Raw genomic sequence first — 26,888 nt, 5'->3', positions numbered from 1 at the left:
ATTGTCTGTCAGGTCAGTCCTCACCTTCACAGACCCCTCTGAGGAGGACCTGGGTCTCTACACAGTGAACATGAGCGACAACCCCCAGCAGTCGTCCAGCTACGATTTCACAGCTGAAGGTAAAGTGGTAAACTTGCGAGCACCCCATGCCCCTTTCTAAATGTAACACTCATCAGAATGAAAAATGTTCAGTTGTCTCTTGCGTTATTGAAGAAGCTGACGGCAGCAGGAATATACAGAGCCTTTAATTTTAAGCTTTATCAAGCTTTTCTCGCAAGCGAGTAATTATTCTGCTCACAGCCGCTTCCACAAGGTCACTCGCCCAGCAAAGCAGATGGTCTCAATCGATCTTGATCTTCAACTATTGCACTATTCACTAGTACTTTGACAATACAACTGCATTATGTAACCAGTGTTCAGATCAAACTATAATTAACCTTGAGTTTCTGTTGGACTTTTTTTTTCCAGATCTTGAACGGCTCAAAGAACTCAGTTGGCAAGTCAGAAATCCGCGTACGTACTGCTAAGACATTATAATATATGAGGAAGAGCTCACATTGTGCTATCAGCTTATTTTAATCACTGGAATTAGTGTTATTAGTATTTATTCATGACATATTGATCACTTAATCTGCCTTTAATTTATCTTTGGCAGTGATTGCACTGAAGTCGGCCTGGCAGGTGGAGGTTTCTGAGAAAGGCAGTGTACGGCTTTGGCTTCAAACTGAGAGTCTGAGTAATGCAGCTGAGCTCCGTCTAATCTTCAATGACCGGGAAATCTCCAGCACGCCGGTAAGAGCCACTGATCTGGTTATCCTGTGTCCTTGCCAATTTGAGAGTTGAGGAGTTCACAAACCCTGAGAAATACTACCATTGCTGACCTTTAAATGGTTAAGCGTTGTTAATGTAAGAATCTGCCAATGGGCCACTTTTTAAGCTGCTGAAGGTTACTCTATTAGTGTTGAACTGCAGTTTATATCACCTGTGCCAGGTTAGTTTTGGGCCAGCCCACATCAATATCTGAGGAATTCGGTTTGACAATCTGCCGAAATGAGTGAGTAGAGGTCACTTGTGATCTCGTTTGTCTAGGAAACATCTTATTTGAGTGAAGTGACTTGGAAATATTTGCATGAAAGCCATAATAGGAGGTCATCACATTAAAATAAGGTGCTTCATCCTTTACGAAAGATATCGGTATCCCATAATCCAACACAGCAGACCCAGATTAGAAATGAAGTCTAGTCTAAGTACAGTTGGATTCTCTGCACATTCAAGACTCTTCTGTGAAGTCCTTAAATTTTTTTTGCATCTTTGTTGACACACCTCATGACATTTTCAATCAGGATCAAGACGTGATTGGGAAAAGGAAGGAGGTTTTTGGACAGTTTGACTAAAAGCTCAGTGTTGTCATGAGATTTTTGAATGATTTGGTTCCATATTTCTGGGCGTGTAAAACAAACTACCAGATATGAAATGCTGAAACATGTCACTAATTACACAGTAATTTGGTCATGGTTTAAATTAAGGGTTATCTGTGATGATCTGTGATGCTGTACAGACATGCTTGTTCACACTTTCAAATTCTTCAAGTGGCCACAAACCAGATTTACAGCTTTCCGTTTCTGCTACGTAATATAGAATACATTTGAATCCCCAGGTAGTGACATCAAAGCTTGCTGAAAATTCCCCCCTTTCATGCTCACGACGTGGGAAATTTGCAGATGTCATGAAACCCTACCGGGCGAAAATAATCAGGTGTAGGTGCAAGCATCTGTGTTTATGACAAGTCAGTGTGAATTCAAAACAGCAATTACTGTTTAAACGAACATCCTGAGATGCAGGATGGTGAGGCTATCAACAAAGATGAAGAGCAGGTGTGCGCGGCTACAGACAGGCCTGGAAGCTGTGCTAATTTTACATAGTCTAGGAGAAAAATCAGCTCAGGTGAATGTGGGGGAAAAAGCCAACATCTGGGCAAGGCACATGAAACAAATTTGGACAATGTTCTTCAGGAAAATATAATTTAGGATAGTAAATCTGTAGTTAAAACAATAACATAAACTAATGTTACCTTCTAGTGCAAGAAGAAATAGCTCTTTGAAATTTTGAAATCTGGTATATTAAGAAAAATGTTCCTTTTTCCTTCCTATGACACAACTAGTTGAAATATATTACACTCACCCGACAATTGATTAGACTCACCTGTCCATTAATGCAAATATCTAATCAGCCAATCATATGGCAGCAATATACTGGCTTTAGGCCTGTAGACATGGTCAAGAAAACCTGCAGAAGTTCAAACTGAGCATCAGACTGATGAAGAAAGGTGATTTAAAACCCTTGTGTTGTTCTCAGGTCGAAAATGACCCCAGGTGTATGGCAAACAAGCGTATGGGAATCCCGAGGACATTAAGTGACTTAGAATGTGGCCATGATTGTTGGTGCCAGGCAGGCTGATTTAAGTATTTCAGAAACTGCTGATTTACTGAAAGTTTTCTGTGCAACCATCTCTAAGGTTTGCAGAGAATAGTCCAAAAAAGAGAAAATATCAGTGAGCGCCTATTCTCTGGACTAAATACTTGTCGATAGCAGAGGTCAGAGGAGAATGGCCACACTGCTTTGAGCTGATAGGTTGGCAACAGTAGCTAAAACAACCACTTGGTACACCACAGCCTACCTAAGAACACTTGTTGGCCATGTCCTTCCCTTATTACAGCAGTATCCTCTTATGGCTCTTTTCAGCAGTTCTCTCTTTATCTCAAGCTGTTTCTTAAACATGATCATGACTTCTCTGTACTTAAATGACCTCCCCAGTCACCAGAGCTCAAGCCAATAGAGCACCTTTGGAATGTGATGGAATGGGAGATTTACATCATGGATGTGTCGCCAACAAATCTGCAGCAACTGCATTATATGGACCAAAAGCTCTGAGAAATGTCTACAAAATATTGTTGAGTTTATGCTATGAAGAATCAAGGTAGTTCTGAAGGTGAAAAGGAGCCCAACCACGCACTGGCAAGGTCCAGTTAATAAAGTGCACAGATAGTGTATATCCACACACATCCATTTTTTAACTATTTATCCATCCAGGGTCATGGAGACTTGGACCTTATGTCACATAAGGGTCAGGGTTTAAAAAGAAAGAAAGAAAATTTCTGTCTCAGTAACTATTTGCAACAAAAACAAGGAAGCAAAAAAGCTATTTCAAAAAGATCCTTACCCTATTATTGATAAACTAATGTAATGTTACTGTAATGTAATGTAATGAGAGACCAAATATGGAAAATGTAAAAGTGCAATTCAAAGTCAGACCGCCTAAAATAAAGAAACATTATAATCATAAAGGAACATAAACTGAATGTGAACAAACTTATATGTGTTGTGACACTGAGCACAGAATAATCAGTGCTGCCATTGTAGTTATTGAACCGTGCATTGATGTGTGCACAGAGAGAAAAACAAATACAAGGCAGCATATTTATTGCGGTTTCACAACTCTGTCAGCTACATTTTCTTTGCCCTGGTTTGTTTGCCGCTGCTTTATATTCAGCAGCTTCCATTTATCGCTTGTATTTCATTTTCATTTATTCCATTATTTCCCAATATCAGAGTTCCATCTGAACAGCACTGATTACACATTATTTCTAAATGATCACAGCTGAGGTTTGTGAATTCAAAAGCCATTTAGCTGATTAGGGCCCTTAGGCTTGCCATACATCACAAATCACATCCACCACTGAGGCCTATCAACATGCAAGGCATACACTTATCTTGATGAGCATAAAAGCCGTGAAAATGAGCTCAAAGGCTGTTTTCTCTGTGTCACTGTTTGTTTGCGTGTTTGCATGTGTTATAGAAAAAAAGAAGTGTTTCATCTTCAGTGTGCACATGGCATTTCAGATGCTTTTATGTGACTGTTTCATGATGTATTCTCTCTGTACGAGGAGCCATCTATAGGGAAGTTGCAAGCAGCACGTTCACCTGCCATCTGGGATCATCTGAGCTGATGGGTGTGCTGTATGTGTGGCAACATTTGTTTGCTTTTCTGCAGCACCGCAAGATCAACTTTGACAAGGCCAAAGGTTTGGTGGAGATACTGTTTGATCAGCTCTCTCAAGAGGATGAGGGCTCGTACACGGCACAGCTGAGAGACGGCCGCGCCAAGAACCAGTTCACTTTGGTCTTTGTGGATAAAAGTAAGTCATTCTCTCATATTAAGTGAGTAGTGCTAAATCTGAGGACCGATAAACAAGGAAGAGCTGCACAGAAAAGCAGGCATGTCACAAAAGGTACTTAATGAATAAATAAACACGCTACTGCAAAAAACCCAAAATGCAGCCTTAACTAAAATACATCTCCCTCCCTTAATAATTTAGAAACACAGAAACACACATAAAAGGGTGAAAAACCATTCAACAATAATACAAAAATAATGATGCAAACATCTCAGATAACTTATATTATTTGCAATGCAAAAATAAAAAGCTCAAAAAAGCTAATGGGAACTGTTGATTCCAGATTTTCTCTTCACTTTTACACCACACCCCCACTCAGTGAGTTTTACCCTCATGCGCAGGTCATCGAGAAGTGGAAGAAAATGGAAAACTTGTTGAACATGTTGGTTGTGGAGAGAAATTGACGTGCTATGATCTGAAAAGGTGGTGATGCAAAAGAGCATTCAAAAAAATGTCTGCTGATATTGTTTCGTGCAGCTTTAGGTGATTTATTTAATAGTGCTTAGATGTAAAAATTGGATTTTATTTGCTGATGTGTGCCATGTGTGTCTATATTGATAAAGGATATATAAACACAGATATTATATTCCTTACAGCAGAGGTCCCCAATCTTTTTTGCGCCACGGACCGGCCTTTAAGGTGTCGCGGATAAATACAACAAAATAAAACTAGTACCGGTACCGAAAAAAAGAAGATTTATTCCTAACACACGTGAAAAGACCCAGGAAATCCAAGTTAACGATAAAAACGATAACAAACTAACGCTGAAAACCGATAAAAACCCTGAAAACCATACATTTCACACCTGAGCCTCAACTCTCGCGGCCCGGTACCAAACGACTCACGGACCGGTACCGGTCCGAGGCCCGGGGGTTGGGGACCGCTGCCTTATAGTATAAATACAACTTCAACAGGTTGAAATCACTTCTCATCTGATTAAGTGTCATTTCGATCTTGTTTGGGTTCATTCTTGCACTCAGTCTGACGCTGTCTGTGTCTCTGTCAGAGTTTCATGAGACGCTGGCCTTGGCTGATGCAATCCGACATGACAACAAGAGGAAGACTGGTAAGAAATCTTCCACACATCAAAAACAACTAATGCAATCAGAGCCGACAGTCAAGGACCATCACGACAGCCAGTGGCGCAGATATTCTATGATGATTGTTTGCCCTAATGCTGAGAAATGTCTTTGTGAACTGATCTTATTCATTCAGTGATGCCTTGTTGCTTTAAAAGACTTTTTTTTATCTCATTCCAAGGCGAAAGCTAATAGTTGCAACAGGCGTTCATAATCGCTGTATTGATGAAACATATTAAAATTAGAGAGTTGCATAGAGAGAGACATGAAGCTTCCTGTGCCGCTGAATTCTCTGTTTTCATCACCTGAGCTCTGAGACCTGATACGAGAGGTTCTGCTCTAAAACTCTTTTGTGTGTAGAGGCCAATGTCCCAGTGTCTGTTTGTGTAAACAGAATATCTCAAATCAAATCCACTATTCAAAGTCCACGTGAGACCCAAAGTCCACAGAACTCGTTCTGTCTATTACAAGCAGAATACTAAGCTATAAAAGAAAAACCAGCTGGGGAAATCTTTCCTGCAGTATGTTTCCTGATTAAATCATACCATAATTCATATTTCAGACACCTACCACTGTGCGTGTACTGAACATACTGTTATGAATGATGTGTTTTGAATAAATTAAATGATCAGTATGGATGGATAATCATTTATTTTGTTTTCCAAGGTCCTTATTTCCAGGAATTCTTGTCCTGGAGTGTAAATGAGGATTGTGAATTAATTTTGAAGTGCAAGGTACTTTTATATTTTTACATATTATATGTCCGAATACTGACATATCTCATTTATACTAACCACCAGAAAATAGTGCTACTATAACCATTTTAGTAGTATTATGCTAACTCTGTTATCACTTATTGACTAATGTTTGTCACATCAACAATTTTAAGTCTGAGCTGTTCCAAGCCTTCTCGTCTTTTTCTTTCTGTCATTCCACTTTAATCTGTCCAAAGAGGCCTGTTTCATCAGTTAGCTGATGAATGGTTTTCACCTCGTAGTGATTAATAAGCACAATGTGGACAAAAGTACTGGGATACACAGGAGTTGCTAGGCCATGGAAACACATGCAATGAAGCTCCTAATACAGAGTTTTATGCTGATGTTGATGCCAGAAGAGGTTTGAAACTCAGTTGTTGGGTCAGTAGGACACCACGTGCTTTAATAGTTAGTTTCTTTGGTTCCTTTAAGCTTCCATGTTACAATAATACCACTTACAGCTGATTGTGTTATATGGAAGAAAAGTGAGGTCTTTTCTTCCACAAAGGCAAAATATATGGCTAGGTCCCTAAATTATATTTTCATGTGGTTCAAAGATGTGGCTCAATACTTTTGTCCATAAATTGCAAATGTATTAGATCATCACCCAATATAAGTTTTATGCCACAGCTGCACCAAAGCATTTTCCTGTAGATCTCCATCTACCAGTCTGTGGAAGCTCTCAAACTAAAATGATATTTTTAATGCTATAATATAATTCTTGTTGTTATTCATGAATTTTCAGAATTACTGGTTTTAGAAAAAAGCTTAAAAATTGTTTTTTTTTATTAAAATGCCAAATTACAGTTATTTACTTGCATTTCTGAATGGAAAAAAATCATTTTAGTGGTTGAATGTTTTACTTTCTAATTTCAAATGTGGGTATGAACATAAAATTAAACATATAAATGGTTTATTTGCCAAATAAAAAAACAACGATTTTTAGTTTCAAATGAGTTTTTGGCAAATTTTTTGAATACTTGTGTTTTCTTGTTTTTGCGATAAGTACTCTACTACATTTGTTAAGCACTGTATTTGCTCTAGTGCAGATGTAGCCTTTGATAAATTGTGTGCCTACCTCCTGGATCGTGTTCTTCATTTGGATAGATGTTTGTTTGGATGAGGTCATTTTTAATCATTTAAAGGATTCAGTGATGAACCACCTCTCTGCCTTTTAATGTGGCTGAATTCACCGGTGATCATTCTTTGTTTGGTTTTTTTTATCAGAACTAACTGAACTGTTTGTCTGGCCACATTGGTTGTTCTTGTTTCTCTGTAGCAGACTTGTTTTATTTTTGCATTTTTGGACAGCCTGTTTTACTTGAGAGCTATTTTGGCCAAATGTTACAGACTTCATAGCCACAGCTTCCAAATGCAAATGTGAAACTTCTTATCGTCACCATCTTTTGTATTCTCTTGTGAAGAAAGAGTGAAGGAACATTTCAACCTCTGCAGTCCCTGAAAGTTTATCCAATTTCTTACATTAAAACTGAAATTATTTAGGCACATAATTATCTTCCTATAACTCTAACTTGAATGGATTTTGGCAGTCTAGAGTGACTGAAAAGAAATGTGACAGTATAATAACATATGAGCCTCCTTGTAACCCAAAGCTAAAATACTAACATAACCCAAACAAGATGAAAGGACCCACAATTTTTGCACCAGCTTTTGAGAACACTTTGTGCTGTTTTTACAGGTGTTGTTTATCTCTCTTGACGCAGGTGACAAATGCAAAAAAGGAAACATCTCTCAAGTGGTTTAAGGATGGTTTGGAGGTGACTCAGGTTGCGTATGATCCATCAACAGGGGTCAGCGTGCTTACTATCCCACAGGTATGCATAATGATTGTGTCCTGTTCTATTTTCAGATAAGGCAAGTATGAATCATCACACTGTAGCTGATGTAGAGAGCGAAAGGAGATAAACAGAGTGACAGCTGACATTTATAGGATTAAGTCTACATGAGTCTTAACCTTGAGATGAATCAAGATTCACCTTGAAGTGAGCCTTGCCCTGGAAATGCCTCTTAATCAAATATTTGGTTCTCACAGATATCACATACTAAATGGTGAATGTTCTGAATATGTTTAACTTTTACACAGTAGATGATTTTTTCCCCCCCTCAGGTTACAAAGAAAGAGGCAGGCTCGTACAGAGCTGTGGTGTCAGACGGGAGAGGAGAAGATGTGAGCACCTTGGACTTGCTGGATGAAGGTGATACTTGATTTTCTAGCCAAACAAATATTACTGCTTTTTGTGTTATTTGATTTATCATGGAAATTAGTCATTTAAAATAAAATATAAAAATCTATTTGAATATGGATGATTGTTTTTTTTAATTTGCAGAGTATGACAAGCTTCTCCAGCACCTGAGTAAACAGTGCGGTAAGTGACACGTATTCAGAAGAACAATCTTGGTGAAATGTGCCAATGGCTTGTTTTCTACATCAGGTGAGCTGTGTCGGGATGGGGATAATACACCTGAAAGCCATGTTGATTAGCTGTTCCGTGCCCAGAATATTACTGTGCCGAGCACCCCAGATAACAAACACTTTGTTTTGAATTGCTAAAATATATCCAAAATGTGCTATTATATTAATCGAGAGTCCCACCCCCATATAGCGATATCAGCCAGCTCACTGAAGATTCAGAGCACCGGTGAAGGCTTCAAGCTCTACTGCTCACTTAAATACTACATAAGCTTCCTGAAGACCAGCTGGTACTTCAAGTGAGTTCACAAAGAGAACACTTCTCTGATCTAACATCCAATACCTGCTTCAGACATATAACTATTTTAAATAGTTATATGTCTATTTTAAATTATATATATATATATATATATATATATATATATATATATATATATCTATATATATATATATATATATATATATATATATTTTAATTTATTTTAAAAAAAATATATATATATATATATATATATAATTTAATTTAATTAAAAAAAAAATATATATATATATATATATAATTTAATTTAAAATAGACATATATATATATATATAATTTAATTTAATTAAAAAAAAAATATATATATATATATATAATTTAATTTAATTAAAAAAAAATATATATATATATATAATTTAATTTAAAATAGACATATATATATATATATATATATATATATATATATATATATATATATATATATATATATATATATATATATATATATATATGTATGTATATATATATGTATAATGAAGTAATTTTAATCTAAAATAAGATGAATCTTCTTCCTAAATCCCAGAATTTGATACTTTCTCTATACATCTCTATATATATCTATCCTGCACATCAATAGCAAAGCAGTAAAAGGAAACAAGTTGCTCTATTAACCTCTGTTTATGCCATAAATACATTTTCAATGTAATGGATTGTAATAGTTGTACGTTGTAATGGAGAACTGTGATATTAGTACCGCTGTCCGAGTACTTCATCTACCACTGCGTGATAATTTACCTCAACACTTGTTTTTATGGGAAAGTCTGAGGCTGCTTCCCTTACATGAACAGGCTGTAAAACGTCTAATAAAGTTCAACAGCTACATGTTAAAGACCTAAAAATAAAAGAGCCTTGATGTCTTTGATGTGTACATGCAAATCTGCACACTAAAATATCCTATTCATCCTCCTCATATGCTTTACAAAGAACATAGCCTGGAAACAGCCTTCAAATTCTTAAACTGCTAGCACCCCCTGCTGGATCATTCAATGATAACAGCAAATGATAATATTTTAAAGGCTCCTTAACGCCATTCCATTTTTCATTAGTCTCTTTGCACTAATCAGTGCTAAAAATGCTTTAGCTGTGATGTAAAGGAAATCATTTCTCACTGGCTGCCACACTGATCTAACATAACTGTATTATATAGTAACTTTAATATACGGCAGTACATAACTGTGTACATGCTCTTCTCCATGCTTAGAGAGAAGAGGATTGACGAGGAAGCCAGAACAAAGCCTGGCAGCAGCATGCAGAAGGTTTGGATTGAAATCTTCAACCCAACAGAGAGCGATAAAGGAAAATACACATTGGAGATGTTTGATGGCAAAGAGACACACAAACGGTTTCTTGACCTGTCGGGAAAAGGTGAGTGCAAATGTCATTTTAGTTTAAAGGTTTTAGATTGTGAGATCGTTTTTTCCCCAGATTTTTTATTGTGATTATTTTTCAAACATCCAACAGCTTTTGATGACGCTCTGTTGGAGCACCAGAGGTTAAAGTAAGTGCTACACCCAATGCACTGGATGAGATATCTAGGCTTTTACTGACACTGACAGAACAGTTTTCCAAAAGACAGAGGTTTTACTTGAAAACAGATTATCGTTTCGTGACACTGTGCAGTTCATTTTGATCTAACCCTTTGTTTTCATCCCTCAGGCAGCTGGCCATTGCAGAGAAAAGTGAGTGATAGGTTATGTGTTAATCCCAGGACATTTCTTTCCGTGGCAAAGATTAAAAGATTCTATATCATATGCCAGCAGAGAGTTATTTTTGCCTTTTTGTTTCAGATCGGGCTAAAGTGACAAAAGGCCTTCCTGATGTGGTAGCCATTATGGAGGGCAAGGTACAATAACTGTTTAAATCTTGCATATGTGCTTCTCTCTGTGACCTGCCATTTCATATCTTGTTTGCTCCTTCTCTTCAGTCTCTGTGTCTGACGTGCTACATTGATGGCGAACCAGCCCCAGAGATTTTCTGGCTTCGTAACGATAGGGAGATATTCAGCCAGGATCACTTTACAATCACTAAGGCGCCCAAGTGCAGCAGCATCACTATAAACAATGTCAACATGGAAGATTCTGGAAAGTACAGCATCTTTGTACGCAACAAGTACGGCTCTGAAACGGTTGACGTGACCGTGAGTGTTTACAAGCATGGGGAGAAACCTCCAGCTAATGCAGTGGAGTTGAGTTAGGACTCCAAACTGAGTCAAAAATCAATATTTCTGCAGGGAGTGAGGGTTTACCAAGATCTGCGCACATGTTACTTTTGAGAATTTCCTGCAAACAAACCACAGTATCCTCTACACCAGGATTTGCTTCTACTTTATTTGATGTGTCTAGTATTTTGCTTAATGAAACTCTTTTTGGCTGATTATCTTATAAAATACCACTATAGTAGCCAGTGTTCTGCAGTAAACAATGGTTGCATTTTCTGTAAGCAATTAGATACATATAGATATGATATGTAATTGACATTACGGAGCTAGTTTGCTGGCTTTTACTTGCTCCACTAGCACTGAATTTGGACTGCATTTTGTCATTTATCTGCTTTTGGTCATGCTGACAGTTTCAACAAGTCTCGCTTTAAGTGCTTTTGAAAAACCCTAAACTCTGATCTTAGTTTCCGTTGAAGCAGATTTGTATTTTGTGTGTGTGTGTGTGTGTGTGTTTGTAGTGAATAAAGGGATTTACAGCAATTTTTCTCTAGTGGATTACTTCTAAAATAGATTTTGCACTCTGGAAGCAAACAGTCCGCAGTGTCATTAACCTTTCTACTTTACCTCAGTGGTAGATTTACATTAGCAGGCTGGAGACGTGAATGAGGTTCAGTTAAGGTCTGCATATTAGTCATGTTTATGAAATGCTTTCATTTAGCATTTTCTTCTTTTCATCCTTAAACTCCTCTACGATTTGATATCCTTCTGATAAAAGGTTCGATTCTTTGTTTGTGTGCTCTTTTGCTGATTCAGATCCTTTGTCATAAATTGCAAGTGGAGCCTCAAAGAAGAATAGCTGTTCCTTTATAATACTAATGAGGATCAAAATAGTCAAGCTGTGAAATAGGCTGGCATGCATTTTACTGCTAAGTCCATGTGTGATCTGCACATCTTTCACACCAGTGAAGCTCTTAAACGCTAAATTTACTGAATTTACTAAATTTACCAATATGAATTGACCTTTGGTGAACGCTGTGTCGCCACATAGGTATAAATGAACTCCAGGTTGTTCAAACATGTGATTACTTCAGAGGACATTGTTACTCATTAGACATAGCACTGGGAGCCCTATACCATCAAGTATAAGAAGGTGGGGCATACGCTAGCAATCTCCACATTGTGTTGAGCTTCACACAGCTGCCTCAGCCTCCCGCCACCTCAGTGAAGGAGAAGCCAGACCTAAACAACATGGACTTCAGTGGAACGTGGCAGGTCTATGCTCAGGAGAACTATGAGGAGTTCCTCAGGGCCATGGGTGAGAAAAAAGCTGGGCGGTAAAGAAAAAAATCGATTATTTTCAGTAGCTGAAGTTGTAGGTTATTGTGCATAAATTAACAATATACATGTGTTCTGCTTAACAGAGCTCCCAGAAGATGTCATCAAAGTGGCCAAGGACGTCAAGCCAATCACTGAGATCAAGCAGAGTGGCAATGACTTTGTCATCACCTCCAAGACTCCCGGAAAGTCCGTGACCAACTCGTTTACCATCGGCAAGGAGGCTGATATCACCACCATGGACGGCAAGAAGATCAAGGTTACTCATTTTTATTTAACTTCTTTTTTTATATGAAATATTATCTTGAATGCTAATTTACTTCAGGATGATGCAACTTTTGAGAGACTAAAAAAATGCTGCATTCTCTTTATTCGTGAATCATACTCATATTTAGTAAACTGCCCCATTTTGTGTTATGGCAACAGTACCACTGTTAAATTGGTCACTTATTGCTGCATCTGCTGCTTCTGTTTGACTAAAGTTCGGCCATCTGTGTCTAAGAATACTCCTCTTCCTACTGGAAAAGTAAAGTAAAATAAAATGACATGTTAGTGGGCCTGAAGATGTGAAGGGTTTAAATTCATTTTCTTGTCTGTTTTGAGGGTTTCTTTATGTGTATTGTCTCTTCCACTTCTCTGCAGTGCATTGTCAATATTGAGGGCGGCAAACTGGTCTGCAAAACTGACAGGCTCCGCCACGTCCAAGAGCTCAAAGGAGGAGAGATAGTTGAGGTAAAGTCCACCTTACCAGAATTCAGACAGTAGCAGCATCAAAAACCAAACAAACTATTTGCTGGATTATAATCTTAATATTGTCTGTAATTTAAAAGTGTTTTCTTTTCTTTATCCAATTTCAGACTTTGACCATTGGGTCGACAACTCTCATCAGAAAGAGCAAACGGATATAAACTTGGCAGCGAAGAAAGCAGTGTCTATTTAAATAAAAGTGTTGATTAAAAAGAGCAGCGTGTGTCATATTTCTGTCCCCTTATATTTGCAATGGTCTTAATAAGGTCATTGCTTTGTGAGGCCTTTTTTCTGTGTCTAACGTGTTTTATAAAATATTAACTAGGTAAACAAAAGATATCCATGCAAAGAAGCATTTGATAAAAGTTGTGTTTGCCATGTCGGCTATATTGAGAAATGTGCTTGTGGCTTGACGTCCACACCATCCTCTAGTGGACTAGCGGGTCTAATGCACGCTATGCCGTGATACTGGTTTGGATAGTTCTGGGGGCTTGAGCAGGCATAAATCAGTTTCTATGGTCAGTGTGGGGATTTGGCTTCTGTTTGATGAAATAAAAAAGTAATTATAAATCAGGAAAGGTTAAGGTGAAAACTTAAGGAAGCTTTAAGCTTATAAGGTTATTTTAGGGAAATTTTGGCAAATATTTTAAAACATTAACTTTTAGGGAATTACATTTAATTTCAGGACTCTGTGATTGCCATATGTTTCTCTTATAATCACAGACAGTATGAAACAGATTTGTCACACATAAGGTCAGATTTTAGACTTTTAACTGTATTACATTTCCTGCTGATGAGGACCCTCCCTTTGGCCATTCACAATAATAACGTAATGAAATAATAGATCAACAATTAAATGGCAGTTATATACCATAGGAATTTCTGTGGATTCAAAAGACATTGAATTAACAAAAACTTTATAACTACATGACAGTCTCAGTAATGAACTAAATATTTTTCTTTAATTTTGCACATTTAAGTCTTCCAGTCGTGCTGACAAACTTATTTCGTTTGCTACTTAATTGTAATGCAATTAAACCTCTTTACATTCACAGGAAGAGGGAGTTTCACTGATCCAATTATGCTCAAAGTAGCCTATATGTGGTCCACAATGTAAACTGTCAGTTTGATATCCCTGTCTGAGGTCTGAGAAAGAGAGAGCAAGAGAGACCGTCGTGTTTTACTTCTAGGCATGCGCAGTGCCGAGAGAGCGCTCTGACTGACCACGTAGCCTGTCTCAGCTGCGGTACAGATAGCTGCAATACACGAATTCACGGCCTCTCTACAGTAGCAACGGGCCGCTGAAAAATGGCGAGATACCTGAGGCCTCCGAATACATCTCTTTTTGTCCGAAACATCGCCGACGAGTCCAGGTACGTTGTTACTTTCAACCCCGCCGGCGTGCAAGCAGGCATGGTCAGGCTAAATGTGACGCTAGTTAGTTAGCAAACATGTCAACGTGATGTCATCATCAAAATTAGGAAACTGACGTTAACGGTCAGAGAGCGACTCCGGACAGAGAAGCTGGCTACGGACAACACAACCGTGTAATATTTGGTAATACTTAGAAATAAGAAGCTGAAACATTCGTGTTGTTACTGAAGTTAACGCTACACCCTGACCTGTCTGAGGGGACAAAAAAAATAAACGACTGAAATACGTCTTTGAAACTGAACTAAAGGCTGGACAGCAGCAGTTCCTGCAAGTAAACTACAATATCTGTAGTTTACGCACTTTTGCACTATGCACTTTTTAATTATGGAATTTAATTTTATGTCCTTCCTATCATTAAAAAAATAATTAAAAATATTAAGGCAACACTTGAACATTACAGCCAATTAAAACTTCGGGCATATAAATAGTGAATTCATTTTATCTGCTTTGGTGCACGTGAAAGTGATAACAGGTGGATTGGAGAGGCAACAATACGACAGAATGGGTTTTGAAGGTGGTGGCCACAGACCGTTGCTCTCTCTATATCCCCTCTCACTTATTTTCTTGTTTTACTTTTTGCTGGTGCCCATGTCATTGCTGACATCATAAGACTGTGGTCCATTCGAGTTACAGAGATAGTCCACCTCTTACAGGATTGCACATCTTTAAGCCCTGTCACGAGGTTTGATTTGTCTCCCAGCACAGGCTTAAGACAGTGGAAGGGATCTCAATGCACTTCAAGGTGCTCTGTTTTCAAATTAAGTTCAAAAGGCCTTTATCCTCAGGGCATGGCTGTTTAAGCTTAAACAAAAAGTTCAGGCACTTGCTTGACTGTGCTATGAGAGTAAAGGCATTTTAAATTTTATTTTAAACAGAATGTCTTTTGAGTGTTTTGAAATTTTAGCCAATGCGTATCCTTTCCAAAGAGTCCCTCAAATAGAATTGGTATTATTCTGACTGAATAACAGTCAGGAGTGCTGACTGACTCCACAAGACTGTTGAGGCGATCCCAGAAGACAGCCCATTCCTTCAGGGGAGTTTCACGGGGCCATAGAAGGGAATTGACCCAGCAAAAGGACCAGTATCTGCTCCTTTGTGTGAAGATGAACAGAGCCTTGCTCATGTGTATGTTTCTGACCAAAGACTATGTAGGGCATCCTTTAGTAAGACATGTGGTCACATGCCATACACTGTGTTTGGCATTACCAGACAACACTTAGAACTAGCCCGTTGTCTTCACGGATGCAAGTCCACAGTGAGTACATGTGCCAGGTGTGAGCGAGCCTGGAGATGCCATGACGAATGTCATGATGCCAGCTACAACATTGGCACCAAATCAGGTCAAATGGATTCACAATGGGTTATGCTTCCTAACTGGGGACATTGGTATCCCTAAGGTGTAACTGCCTTTGTGCTACATTGTTTCTGCTGCCAAGATTAAAATAAAAAATGTATTTGGAAATTAGCGTAATGAGTTCTGTTTGATAATCTAGAGGCCTAAATGTGAATAGTATGACTTAAAGTACTTATTATTAAAGATAATAAGTAGATTTTTAAGTGTGGTTGATTTCACAAAATAAAAAAATCACTTCTGTGAAAAGTGCCATATATGGGTTTTATGGCCGCAATGAATATGTGAAAAAGACAGTTTCTGGTTAAATTGCACAAATTCACCTTAAATGTCCTGATGAGGAAACTTCCTTATGAGTAAGAAAGTAATTCGGTTTATTTGCTGTTAAGCAATGTCCGATGCTTTGCTGGCGCCAACTCTTGTGTATGTGCTGCACACTGGACTCGAGCCAAATTCATATGGTAGCCAGCAGAATAAATGTGCTTATTTCATGACACTTTAGGCCAGAGGATTTACGGCGTGAGTTTGGTCGTTATGGGCCTATTGTAGATGTCTACATTCCACTTGACTTCTATACACGACGACCAAGAGGATTTGCTTACATTCAATATCCTTTATTCTTTCAGTTTATGTTTGTACTTTTTCACTAATGGATTGTAAAGCATCAACTCTGATCTGTTGGGTGCAGTGAATTGAGTAACACCTGATTTTAATATTTCCCTTTTAAGAGGAGTTTTTGTAATGTAATTGATTTTTTTGTTTGTTTTTTTAATGCTTCTAGCATTAAATATACTCCTAACCAATATTTCTTCTGTTGTTGCCTCAGAATGGTAAAGATACAGGTATGGAGACCCCACACCAAAGAAAGTTGAAAGGCGGTTGTAGAGTAGATTCAAGCCAAAGACATCCAGGCGACAAGCAGTAGTGGAATTTGGAAAATAAAGACAGAGCAAAAGCATGAAGATACAAAGAGGACAAAAAAGAGCTTCCAGGCTTCCATTTGTCTACCAAAGGGAGGAAAAGAAAAGTGTTTATTGGGCAAAGACAAGCAGGAAACCTCAAGTTCTTCTGCCAAGGCTATAAAGATCAAGCTGAAGGTCAAGCATGTTAAAGGTAACAAGCCAGACTTTTTGTATCCTACCCAATCTGATCACCATTAGTATTTGTCTTGTCTTCACAATTTGAAGTCACAAATGGGCCTATTTTTAATGTTACATAATTTGAGTTGGTATTATGGAAGACGGTCAATTATAAATGAAAGAAATATGCTGAGATGATGAATTACTCTTATACATTTTTGGCCTCACTGATCCAGTAGCTGTGTGGTGTTTTTTTGTGTGTGTTTGCTTTTTATTTTACTTGTGTTGCAGCTGCTTGCTGGTTTTTTTTTTTTTTTTTTTTTTTTTTGTTTTTTTTTTTATTATTGCATGCGTGCAGCTTTCAGCTCCACCTTTCCAAATTAAAAGTCCTTAACAATCCAGCATGTTTGAAGATGTCCGGGATGCAGAAGATGCTCTTCACAACCTGGATCGTAAATGGGTTTGCGGGCGCCAGATTGAGATCCAGTTTGCACAGGGAGACCGCAAGAGTATGACCCATTGGCATTCCTACTTGAGCTTAACTGCACCATCTCCTTTTGGGAAATGTGTTGTATTGTTACATAACCTTTTGATGTGGATTTGTCAATAAAGCCCCTAATCAGATGAAGGCCAAGGAGCGCCACTCCCCTCGCAGTTTCTCTCGCTATGAGGATGATCGGGATACCCGCAGAAGACGATCACGGAGTCGCAGTTATGATCGCCGCAGGTCCCGGAGCCCTTCTTTTGACCGTCGCCCTCGGAGGTCTGAGAGCCCTAGAGAGTGAGTTCTTGGCAACTTTTACGCCTTTTAAGGAATATAAGACATTAAAGTTCACCAAAAACATAATTATATAAATGTAGTGAGTGTGAAGGAGTGCTCTATGGATGTTTGCAGCTCTGAAAGCAGGCACTTGCAAAGGAGGAGGAAAAAAGAAAGGGGAAAGATGGAGGGGCAATTTATGACTCAATAGAGTGGGGGGGGGGACGTGTGTGTACATACTGGGGCTGCAACAATTCAAGTAACATGAATATAAATAAAATTCTCAATGCAAATTTTTTGCTTCACTGCTTTGTTTAAACTCTGTAGCACTCAGATGTCATTATGTAAGTGCAAGCGTTTCACACACGTTTTGTATTAAAAATAAATATGCAATAGAAATATATCTGGCGCACATGTGCAAATTAAAAAAATATTACAACATTGAGCCCAAGCAGCCCCCAATTTTTCAACAAAAAAACGGATAACACAACAGCAGCAGGGAAGATGCTGTCATAGTTTATCAGGGAGATGCCGTGTGGGTAGTTGGCACTCTGCCTCTGCTCTGTGTGGGTAGACAGTGCAGAGGCAGAGCAGTTACTGAGATGCTGAGCTCAGCTGGGGTTAAAGCAAACATTTTCTAGTGTGCAAAACAGCAGCACTTATTCCTGCAAGCATTATTAAAACCTTTATTTGGAAAAAGCTGGTGGGAGTTCTCCATCAAACCACCTGTTTAAAAGCCTTCAACGTGAAGAGAAGCAAACTCTGTAGTCATCCTCATTTTTGTTTTTTCCACAAGGAAAATCTACAGTAAAGCTACTGAAGTTAAAATATGGAGATGGGCTGTTAGCTTAGTCTGATAAGATGTTTAGATTAGGCAGCTAGCTAAAAGCTGCAAGCAGCTGTCTTACTTTATATCAGAGCAATACCTGCAACAGGGGTGACTCAACGAAATGGGGACATAGGGTTTAGTAACCCATATTTATATCAAAGCTTTAGTAACGTTATGCAATCCAAATCCACAACATAAAATATACAGTGTTATATTAATTGTATCAATATTTAATAATATAAAAATAAAAGTTTTTTTTCACAGGCTGGTCAAGCTATAGAAGGGCCAATAGCTGCCCTCTTTGCCACCGGAGAGCATTGAACAACACTTCAGGAATTTGGAGTTATCATAAATGTTAACATGCTAACATTTGCCGTTTAACTATTAGCAACTAAATGATAGCAACATTAGCCACCTGTCATCAGTAATGTAGCAGCCTGTGGACAGTGAGTCACAACTTATTATGGACAAATGGAGAACGACACAGGTTACTGGCTGTGCAGTGTCAGGGGAACAATAGCTGAACCGAGCAGAGAATCCAGAGGTTTGTTGAACTAGATCTGAAGACCAGAGCTGAGGATCTAACGAGCTGCACACTGCAGCAGAGAAAATAGTGGTTTAAAGAGAGACTGTAGGCAATTGTGGACAAAATGACAAACTTTAACTTTTCTACTTACAAAAATGTTTTGAAAAATGTCTCATTTAGTTTAGCCAGCTGTGACTTGGCTTTGAAATTGTTTTGTGACAAAACCTGAGACAAAAACATGCATTAAAACATACACATGATCACACATCAAATCTACCTAATCCAGGAGCTACAACCCTGTCAGAACTTGCCTGCTGTAAGAAATCTTTTGTGTTTACATGTATGTATTCACGTATATAATACAAAGGGTGGGGGTGGGGTACTGCAGGGGCTGGCAGAATTTTACGTATATATGTGACTGTTGTTTTCGTTTGTTTGTTTTCTCAGCTTCAATCTGGGATTTTGCAAACATAACACTTTTTAGACATAACTAATTGTTATTCTGTTAAATTAGGACGTTATACAGGCAGGACTTTTTCTCATTTTCTTCTTATCCCTCACTTTAACGTTTTTGTTTGATTATTAGCTATTGCGACTGGCCACTACTTTAATGATAACGTAACAAGCGGTTAATGTGGCTTTTTCACAAATGTACTTTTAACTATAGCAGATAGATCCACATTAAAATTATTTGATTTGGCACAGTTTTTACACTGCATGCCCTTCTACACGTAACCCTCCCATTTATCTAGACTCTGGTCTAGGAGTGCACTAGCTTGTGACTGACTTGAGTTTGGGTTTCTGTCTTTCACTGTCTTTTACGTTTATAACTGTTTAATATGTCAAGGGTATTGAAACGAGAGCTTAACCAGCTTTTCAACATCCCTCAAAGAATTGCTCGGTTGACTATCTTGCAATTTTGGATTATGCAAATTAGCAACTTGCTATTCTCATGATGAGCTGGGGACCTATTCAGGTTATAGCCCACCTCTCAACCCTGAGATAGGCTTCATATCCTGCCCCTGCAACCCTGAGTGGAATAAGCGGTAAAGAAAACTGATGGGTGAATGATGGATTGAGGAAACATGGTGGGTGTATCACTCGTCTCTCTGGTGGAACTTTAAAGTAGAGCCTATATTTAGTATTAATTTCCTCATAATTACAAACTGATATGCAATACATTCCTTGGAATTCTGTTTTTTGTTTGTTTGTTTTTTTACATTTAAATATTAAATTAATTGAAAGTTGTCATTACATTTAAAAAAAAAACAACAAAAACAAACAAACAAAAACAAAACAATTCTGTGAACTTCATTTACCAAAATGCAAGTGAACACAGTCTGAAATGGCTCTCATGCTGTTGGCTGATTGCAACTTGGTGCAACACAGTTAACTAAAGCAGTCATTTAGCAAGTTTGGAGTGTCATTGCTTTGAAAGTGACCAATCACAGTAAGACCAGTTTCTGCTGTGGTTCCTCCCCTCTGTCATTTAACTTTAAAGGAGAGCTTGTACACTCTGCAGTGTTCTGAGACGAATGTGCTGTGTGCCTGGTGGCTGTTGTGCACTTATTTCTATGTGCTGACATGAGTGAGTCTACCACCTCTTGTGAAATATTTATTTGTGACTATGTTTTAGTTATGATCTGCTTGTGACATGTGCCATAAATGTAGTTTCCTGTAATTGTGTGGGCCATGCGCAGCGTGTGAGAGGGCATGATGTTTGCAGGTTTGTACACAGAAACTTTGGACGATGTCCGAGCGTGGCAGTTTCTGCAGGGAACAATTTATGTAATAAAGAGGAAGCCATATACTGCTTGTATGTAGGCAAGCCATGCTGTAAGGATATAAAGTAATTCACTCAAACTGTACAGTAACTCAGCAATTTTGTTTTCTTGTTCCCTCTTCAGCTCTCGATCCTACAGCCGACACAGAAGAAGCAGAAGCCATGAAAATAACAAGTGGGCTCATTTCTGTCCTCTTGTATTTCAGTAATCATATAAACATGGCACTGTACTCTGTAATGATAGTAACTGTAATGATAATCCCAATAGGCACAAAGCTCCTCCCAGTGACCACCACAGAACGCACCATGAAACGGCCTCACACTCCACCTCCCGCTCCCCATCAGCGTCCAGGTCAAGACCAAAAGGTAAAAAGAGCCAGTCCAGGTCTCACAGCCCTGCCGAAGACTTCCACCCATCCCAGAAACAGTCTGTCAGGAGATCCCCATCACGCTCCTACTCTAGATCCATGTCCCGGTCACGCTCTCGCTCCAGGTCCTGGGCTGGACGCAAGTCTGGAGGCCACTGACAGACTGTTCTCCAAAGCCCTGTTTATGTTTCTCTAGAGGTTTCTGTTTAATGTTCACCTCTAGCCATTTTGGACATGCATTACTTCACATTGTTGGCTTCATTAATCTGGTTAATGATTAATTAACTGGTTAATAATGTTCTGTTACGTTCCTCCCAGGTTTTTTTGTTTTTTTTTTTGTTTTTTTTTCCCCCCAGACGTACAAGCAGCAGTGACAGGAGAACCACAGTATGTGTGCACAAGATTTTTTGCTTTTGTAGCTACAAGTATTATCAGTATTGACTCTAGCATGTATAACATTTGGTTCCCTGCTCTTGCTGCTGAGAACTGCACCAATTCCCTCCCACACAGAGAGAAGGCTACCTTCTGGATTGGGAAAGTTCGTAACAGAAGAATACCTTAAAGTTGTAAATTTAAAAAAAAAAAGATTGGATATAAGCTACTACTGTAGTGAGCTATGGAACTCATGCAGAGCAATGATTTTGTGCGTCACTATCTATCAATGTAACTGCATGCACTCAAAGTTGAATGCTTCAAGGTCCAACTGTGTTAAGAACTGCTGTTGTGACCTTTATGAAGAGACCAGGGTGCAAGTAGACATGTTAAAAGGTTGTATTTATAGAAAGGTGTGCATGTGTGAAAGGAGTCTTGTGCTTCCTGCTTTCATTTCTTATTTGAATACGGAGGAATCTCTTGCCAAAGGTAAATAAACAATTTTGTTATGTTTGTAAGAAAAGCACATTTGGCTCCTGCTTTCTTTTTTCTTTTTTTTGTGTACATGTGTTAAATTAAACTGAAGGCCTGCTTTGCCAGTATTCACAACATGCCCTGGTCTGGTTTAATTTCAGCAGGCCAACTTGTATACTATAGTTATTGTAATTGCTGTGACAATGAAAGAGATGCTGATACAGCTGGTACCCAGAGTCATTTTGTTATGTAATAATATACTAAAGATAAGAATCAATTGTTTTTCGTGTCCCTAAGTAACTCCCTTGTTTAAACTGTTATACCTGATATCTTTTGACAATAAATACATTCTTACACTGCTCTAGTTGAACAAGCTGTGTTGTAAAGGTAGTGTCAAACAAGTGTTACTATATCAAGTCAAAAATACTCAAACACAAAGTAGGGGGGTAGGGGAGGGGATTTAATTTTTTGTTTGAGGTTTTTTTTTTTTTCGTTCAAGTTTTTCATCAATTCAAAGAGTGCTTTCTTGTTTTACATTTTGTAACAAATTAACACCAATTGTAAACAGGGCACATTTCATTGTTCTTGGTGACATTTCATCCGAGGGACAAATTAAAAAGCCAATTCACTGATTAAAATTTTGAATATGGAGACTGCCATGCATGATTTAGTCTGGGCAAGAAAAAAAGGTTTACATGAACCAAGAAAAGGCAGTAATTAAAATAATAGACATTTTCAATTGTCAGCAGGCGGAAGAACAGCCAAGAACTGAAAATGTCTGGAAAATATTTGGTCAACTTGGGAATTTCCACCAATGATTATGGTCAGTTTCAGTATGAGTTTTAACTTAGGCACAGTTTTTCTTTTTTGTAAAAAATAAAACAAAATAAAAAAGTGCTATGCTTACACACCATTGTAAGCACATTCACAACTCAAATCTATACATATGCAAGTCTCCTAGAGTCCAATTGGGAGTTTTTTTTTCTATTTTACTTGTTTTTCCCATTTAGCATCTTTCAACCTACACTGCACAATACACAATAAAAAATGTGCAATAACTCTGGAAAGATCAGAGTATAGGGGTACTGATAGATGCTATAGGCAGCTTTTTTTTTTTTAACAAAAATATTCTTCAGTATTGAAGTCAAGACATGACCTTAGCATGTCTCATACATTCAGTGTTATTACTAAAAATACTTTTGTCAAACAGGCCACAAACTTGGCCTGCAAATGTACATATGCTACAAGTGTTTTATACAGTTCATTATTTACATGGCTCTTGAACTCACAAGCTTTCATACTTTGTTTTGTCATCTTTAAGCTGGCCATGAATGGCTCCAATTCTGCAAAGGGAAAGCAAAGAGCCTCAACAGAGAACTGAAAGAGAATCCATAGAAGATAGTCAATTACGCCTCCGTTAATTGAACAGCATCCTGGCCTGTAACTTATGAAAAAAAGAAAACAGTCTGATTGCAGTGCAGAAGGTTAAGGGACAGAAGTGCAAGAGACAACAGGCAGCAAGTGTCTGTTGATTATGGGGTAGTTAACCATTGAGACTTAATTTGTAAACACAAACACCAGCCTCCTGTCTCACATTGAGGCGCTTGGGCCTCTTCAGAAACATTCCTTAGCTCTGTCTCGCCTTGTGCACAAAAGCATACAGCCAACAGGGCCAGGCAATGTGGGGTTTTTTTGAGAAAACAAAACTCAGTAGTCCCACATTTAAGCAAGGCCCCCTTCCGCATGTTGGAGCTGCAGGCACTGTCCTGAAGAGGCAGAGACTGAGGAGCAGTAACGGTACTGATCAGAACAGGTGATCAAGGAGACGTCAAACCATTCACTTCGAGTTGGCAAGTGGAAATGGCAACACTGCCTTCTGCCCAAATGTCCAAAAAAAGAAAAGCAAAACATTGCTTTGGTTATACACAGCACATTATACATCTTTCAACAACCACAACAGAAAGCACTTATACAAAATAATGCTATGATAAGAGTGCTGTAGACCTTGGACACACTCAACTCCAAGTGCATGTGCGCACAGCGCAGTAAAAAAGGGTACGTGAGTTGGTGGTCCAAAGCCAGTGTGCCATGGTCTCTTACTACCCTTCGTTTGAGGTTATACCATTAACCTGTAGTTACACTACAGCTCATCTCCTGTAAAATATCTTTTTTTCCCTGCAGAACTGCAGTTGAGTGCCTTCTTTAGCCAAACAATGAATGTGATATATAAACAACAGTGGGCCCTTGATTAAAAGAAATAAAATTGCTACAAATATGAACCTGCTTTAGCACCTAAAGCTTAAGGAGATAACTCCAAAGATCATTCTTCATAGAAACATAAATGAAACACCATGTCTGTCCAAAGAAGTGGACCGTAAAAGTGATGGGAATTTACCTGACTAATGTTACCATCCTTGTTTGGGGAAAAAAGCACACTCAATCTGCCTTGGCAGCCAAGATTAAAAATAACAAAACAAAACATAAGTACAAAGAATATCCAGTTTGTCATAGTCACAGAAACTCCGCTAAAGGCATCACCGACCAGCAAGGCTGCAATTCTGTAAATTTTAAATGATCAGTTTTTTTAAAATGGATGGTAAACAGGAATTGCAAAACATTGCTCCTGTCAAGCATCCACCAACTTTGAAGGTCAGCCAAAAAAAGGAGAGAAAAAGAAAAGAGCTAAAAATACTACAGAACTGAGGCGTTCCTGGTGGGTGGGTCCATGCATTGGCTTATTTTTTTTCTTTAAATGAAGAACTGGTATCACCCCCATCAGGCCTGCACCTTCAGGAGGCTCTTGAGCTGGAAGGTCATAACTTCCCTGTTGTCACAGGAGCCGATAGGGAAAGACACCCAGTGACTAGGGGGTTTGGGCAAAACACTGGGTGAAGGTGGCTCACTGAATTTAGGCCCTGCATAGCTTGGGCTGCCTTGGGTTGCCAGGAGTGTGTTGAGATGAGACACTGCACCCTCCCAGTTCTGATCATAGTTGGTGGAAAAACGGACAGAAGCATTCTTCTCTGCAGACACGGCCTGCCGTGTCTCTGGAGACCTGTGGTAGGCAGCGCCTTTCTCGCTCCGTCGGTGGCCGTGGTGGTGAAGGCCCCCTGCCCCCCCTACGGATGCAGCTGCTCCGTTCTGGTCACGGCTTCGCTGCTTTGCCCGGCCAAGCTGGTGGTTCTTCTTGGCCAAAGGGCGCTCAGGGTGGGTAACTGGAATGTTGTACCTCTCTCCACCTCCCATACTGCTTTTGCTCTACGTGTCACCTAAATTGTGAGAATAGTATTATTAAAAATAAACTCTGGTTATACATTTCTATTCACGCTAATAATCTATGCAATTACAGCGCAAGTTGTTGACTACCAACCGCGAGCACAGGCGCACCACATCACAATAAAAACAAGTACAGAGACTACGTGCAGAAACACCAGACAGCGAGGCTCGCCCATCCCCCACACGGACACCAGGAAAACAGCGCCAGCTCACCTCTTTGTTGTCAGAAAGTTAACCGAGTAGACGTCTCTCTTCAATCTTTCTCCTCCAATCGGGCCCCAGGTCCTCGAAGTAGTCTTCTGTCTACCTCTCGCTGCACATTTGTGTCCAGCAGGGTCTGAGGTTTTCATGTGCCAATAAGCGTTGTTTTCTCGTGAAGCCGAGCTGAACATCAATTCACCTCGGCGCACGATACTCCAAGAAGTCGCCGACCCTTCAGGGCATTAACAAAAAACGCTTATCAGATATGCTAACTTGACAGGACTTAACGTCCATTAGATATGCTAAATAGACAGGACTCAACATAACAATAGCGCTCACAGTGTTGTGACGTGTGACTGGGAACTGACGTTTTCTTCAAATATTCTATTACATAACATTGAAGTACCGACAAAATGACATTTCCTCGCCATTACATTTATAAAAACCTTGCATATAACTTGTAATCTATAGCGATTATCACACGAAAATGTTATGTAAGAAAAGTGCGACATCATAGCCCACTCCTGTTTGCTCAGGCTGGGCTTAAACTGCGGCCAATTTTTCCCTTGTTCTTGTGTAGTAAATTAATAATAAAACGAAATAGTTTGTATACCCTTCATATAGGATCATTTAATTAATTAGCAAACCCAGTGGTTCAAATTCTAACGTTTTTTTTATGATCTAGGACGCTCTACTTTGGCACAGAACCAAAACAAAGAAACTCGGTTTAATATGGCGACGAGGTACAAAACTGTTTCTTACCAACTTCTTCAGGCTTGGTTGTTAAAGCCTTTCGTCAGAAAAGAATTTACAGTTAGCTTCTAAACTCCCTCTACGGACTATGTAGGAAGCACAGCAAACTATATCTCCTACAAATCCGTCACTCTCGAAGCTTATTTGGTGTTAAAGGCCGGTGAAGAGATCTCACTTCTCTCTCTCCCGACTCAGAATTGCGACAAAATGGACTCTACAGCAGCGGTATGTACTCCCTTGCAACGCAAATCTAACCAATCATAAAGCGACTACGAAATAAACAACCAATCATCGAAGAGGCAGTCGACAAGTTGCCTGTTGCCAGACTGGTGACGTTAATTGCCGACCCGCCTCTCCTTGCCTTTGTTGGAGCTCGGGTATTTCCCGAGAGAAGTGAAATAAAGAAGGAAAAAAACACCACTTTCGGGCTCTGGAAGTTAACGTAATAGACAGGAAATACCCGAGATGGCACGTAAAACATTACATAAAGGTTTAGAGTGAGCATAGAGGCAGTTAAGTGTTATGTAACACCAAGACACCAAGCATGTCCGCTACCCCTTCGGTTAGGTTGTAAACACGTCCAGTGTTTAGATTTACTGAGGTTTGTGCCACAGGAAACTGTT

General features: G+C 38.9%; 4 protein-coding genes across 4 annotated transcripts in view; 3 read left to right on the top strand and 1 right to left on the bottom strand.

Annotated features, from left to right (window-relative positions):
- myom3 (myomesin 3) overlaps positions 1–11,517 on the top strand; it is a 79,402-nt gene extending 67,885 nt beyond the window's left edge. The window contains exons 23-37 of the mRNA XM_085471924.1: positions 13–119; positions 469–513; positions 656–792; positions 4,052–4,196; positions 5,242–5,301; positions 5,981–6,048; positions 7,794–7,904; positions 8,198–8,285; positions 8,418–8,456; positions 8,694–8,799; positions 10,021–10,184; positions 10,281–10,317; positions 10,476–10,498; positions 10,607–10,662; positions 10,744–11,517. Of these exons, the coding sequence (XP_085328050.1) occupies positions 13–119; positions 469–513; positions 656–792; positions 4,052–4,196; positions 5,242–5,301; positions 5,981–6,048; positions 7,794–7,904; positions 8,198–8,285; positions 8,418–8,456; positions 8,694–8,799; positions 10,021–10,184; positions 10,281–10,317; positions 10,476–10,498; positions 10,607–10,662; positions 10,744–11,013 (1,456 nt within the window). The 3' untranslated portion in view covers positions 11,014–11,517. The remainder of the gene's footprint in view (positions 1–12; positions 120–468; positions 514–655; positions 793–4,051; positions 4,197–5,241; positions 5,302–5,980; positions 6,049–7,793; positions 7,905–8,197; positions 8,286–8,417; positions 8,457–8,693; positions 8,800–10,020; positions 10,185–10,280; positions 10,318–10,475; positions 10,499–10,606; positions 10,663–10,743) is intronic.
- A 619-nt stretch (positions 11,518–12,136) lies between these two features.
- Positions 12,137–13,274, top strand: fabp10a (fatty acid binding protein 10a, liver basic). The gene is made up of 4 exons (XM_085471925.1): positions 12,137–12,292; positions 12,399–12,571; positions 12,955–13,044; positions 13,170–13,274. Exons 1-4 carry the CDS (start codon positions 12,226–12,228, stop codon positions 13,218–13,220), a joined length of 381 nt encoding a protein of 126 aa, XP_085328051.1. The 5' UTR covers positions 12,137–12,225; the 3' UTR covers positions 13,221–13,274.
- A 972-nt stretch (positions 13,275–14,246) lies between these two features.
- srsf10a (serine and arginine rich splicing factor 10a) lies at positions 14,247–24,450 on the top strand. Its single transcript, XM_085471923.1, has 6 exons — positions 14,247–14,432; positions 16,347–16,469; positions 17,326–17,432; positions 17,536–17,704; positions 20,946–20,996; positions 21,090–24,450. The coding sequence occupies exons 1-6, from the start codon at positions 14,368–14,370 to the stop codon at positions 21,346–21,348; spliced, it is 774 nt and encodes a 257-aa protein (XP_085328049.1). The 5' UTR covers positions 14,247–14,367; the 3' UTR covers positions 21,349–24,450.
- pnrc2 (proline-rich nuclear receptor coactivator 2) lies at positions 22,475–26,481 on the bottom strand. The gene is made up of 3 exons (XM_085471922.1): positions 26,275–26,481; positions 25,525–25,744; positions 22,475–25,304 (listed from the first exon to the last, which is right to left on the bottom strand). The coding sequence occupies exon 3, from the start codon at positions 25,279–25,281 to the stop codon at positions 24,811–24,813; it is 471 nt and encodes a 156-aa protein (XP_085328048.1). The 5' UTR covers positions 25,282–25,304; positions 25,525–25,744; positions 26,275–26,481; the 3' UTR covers positions 22,475–24,810.
- Positions 26,482–26,888: the final 407 nt, after the last annotated feature.

This window comes from Copadichromis virginalis, linkage group LG11, assembly GCF_057382275.1.
Source record: "Copadichromis virginalis isolate Kocher_CV1m ecotype Utaka linkage group LG11, C_Virginalis_male_GT1.1, whole genome shotgun sequence".
Lineage (NCBI taxonomy): Eukaryota > Metazoa > Chordata > Actinopteri > Cichliformes > Cichlidae > Copadichromis > Copadichromis virginalis.
Note: the sequence above shows the minus strand (reverse complement) of the source record. Positions and strands in the feature narration are given on the sequence as shown.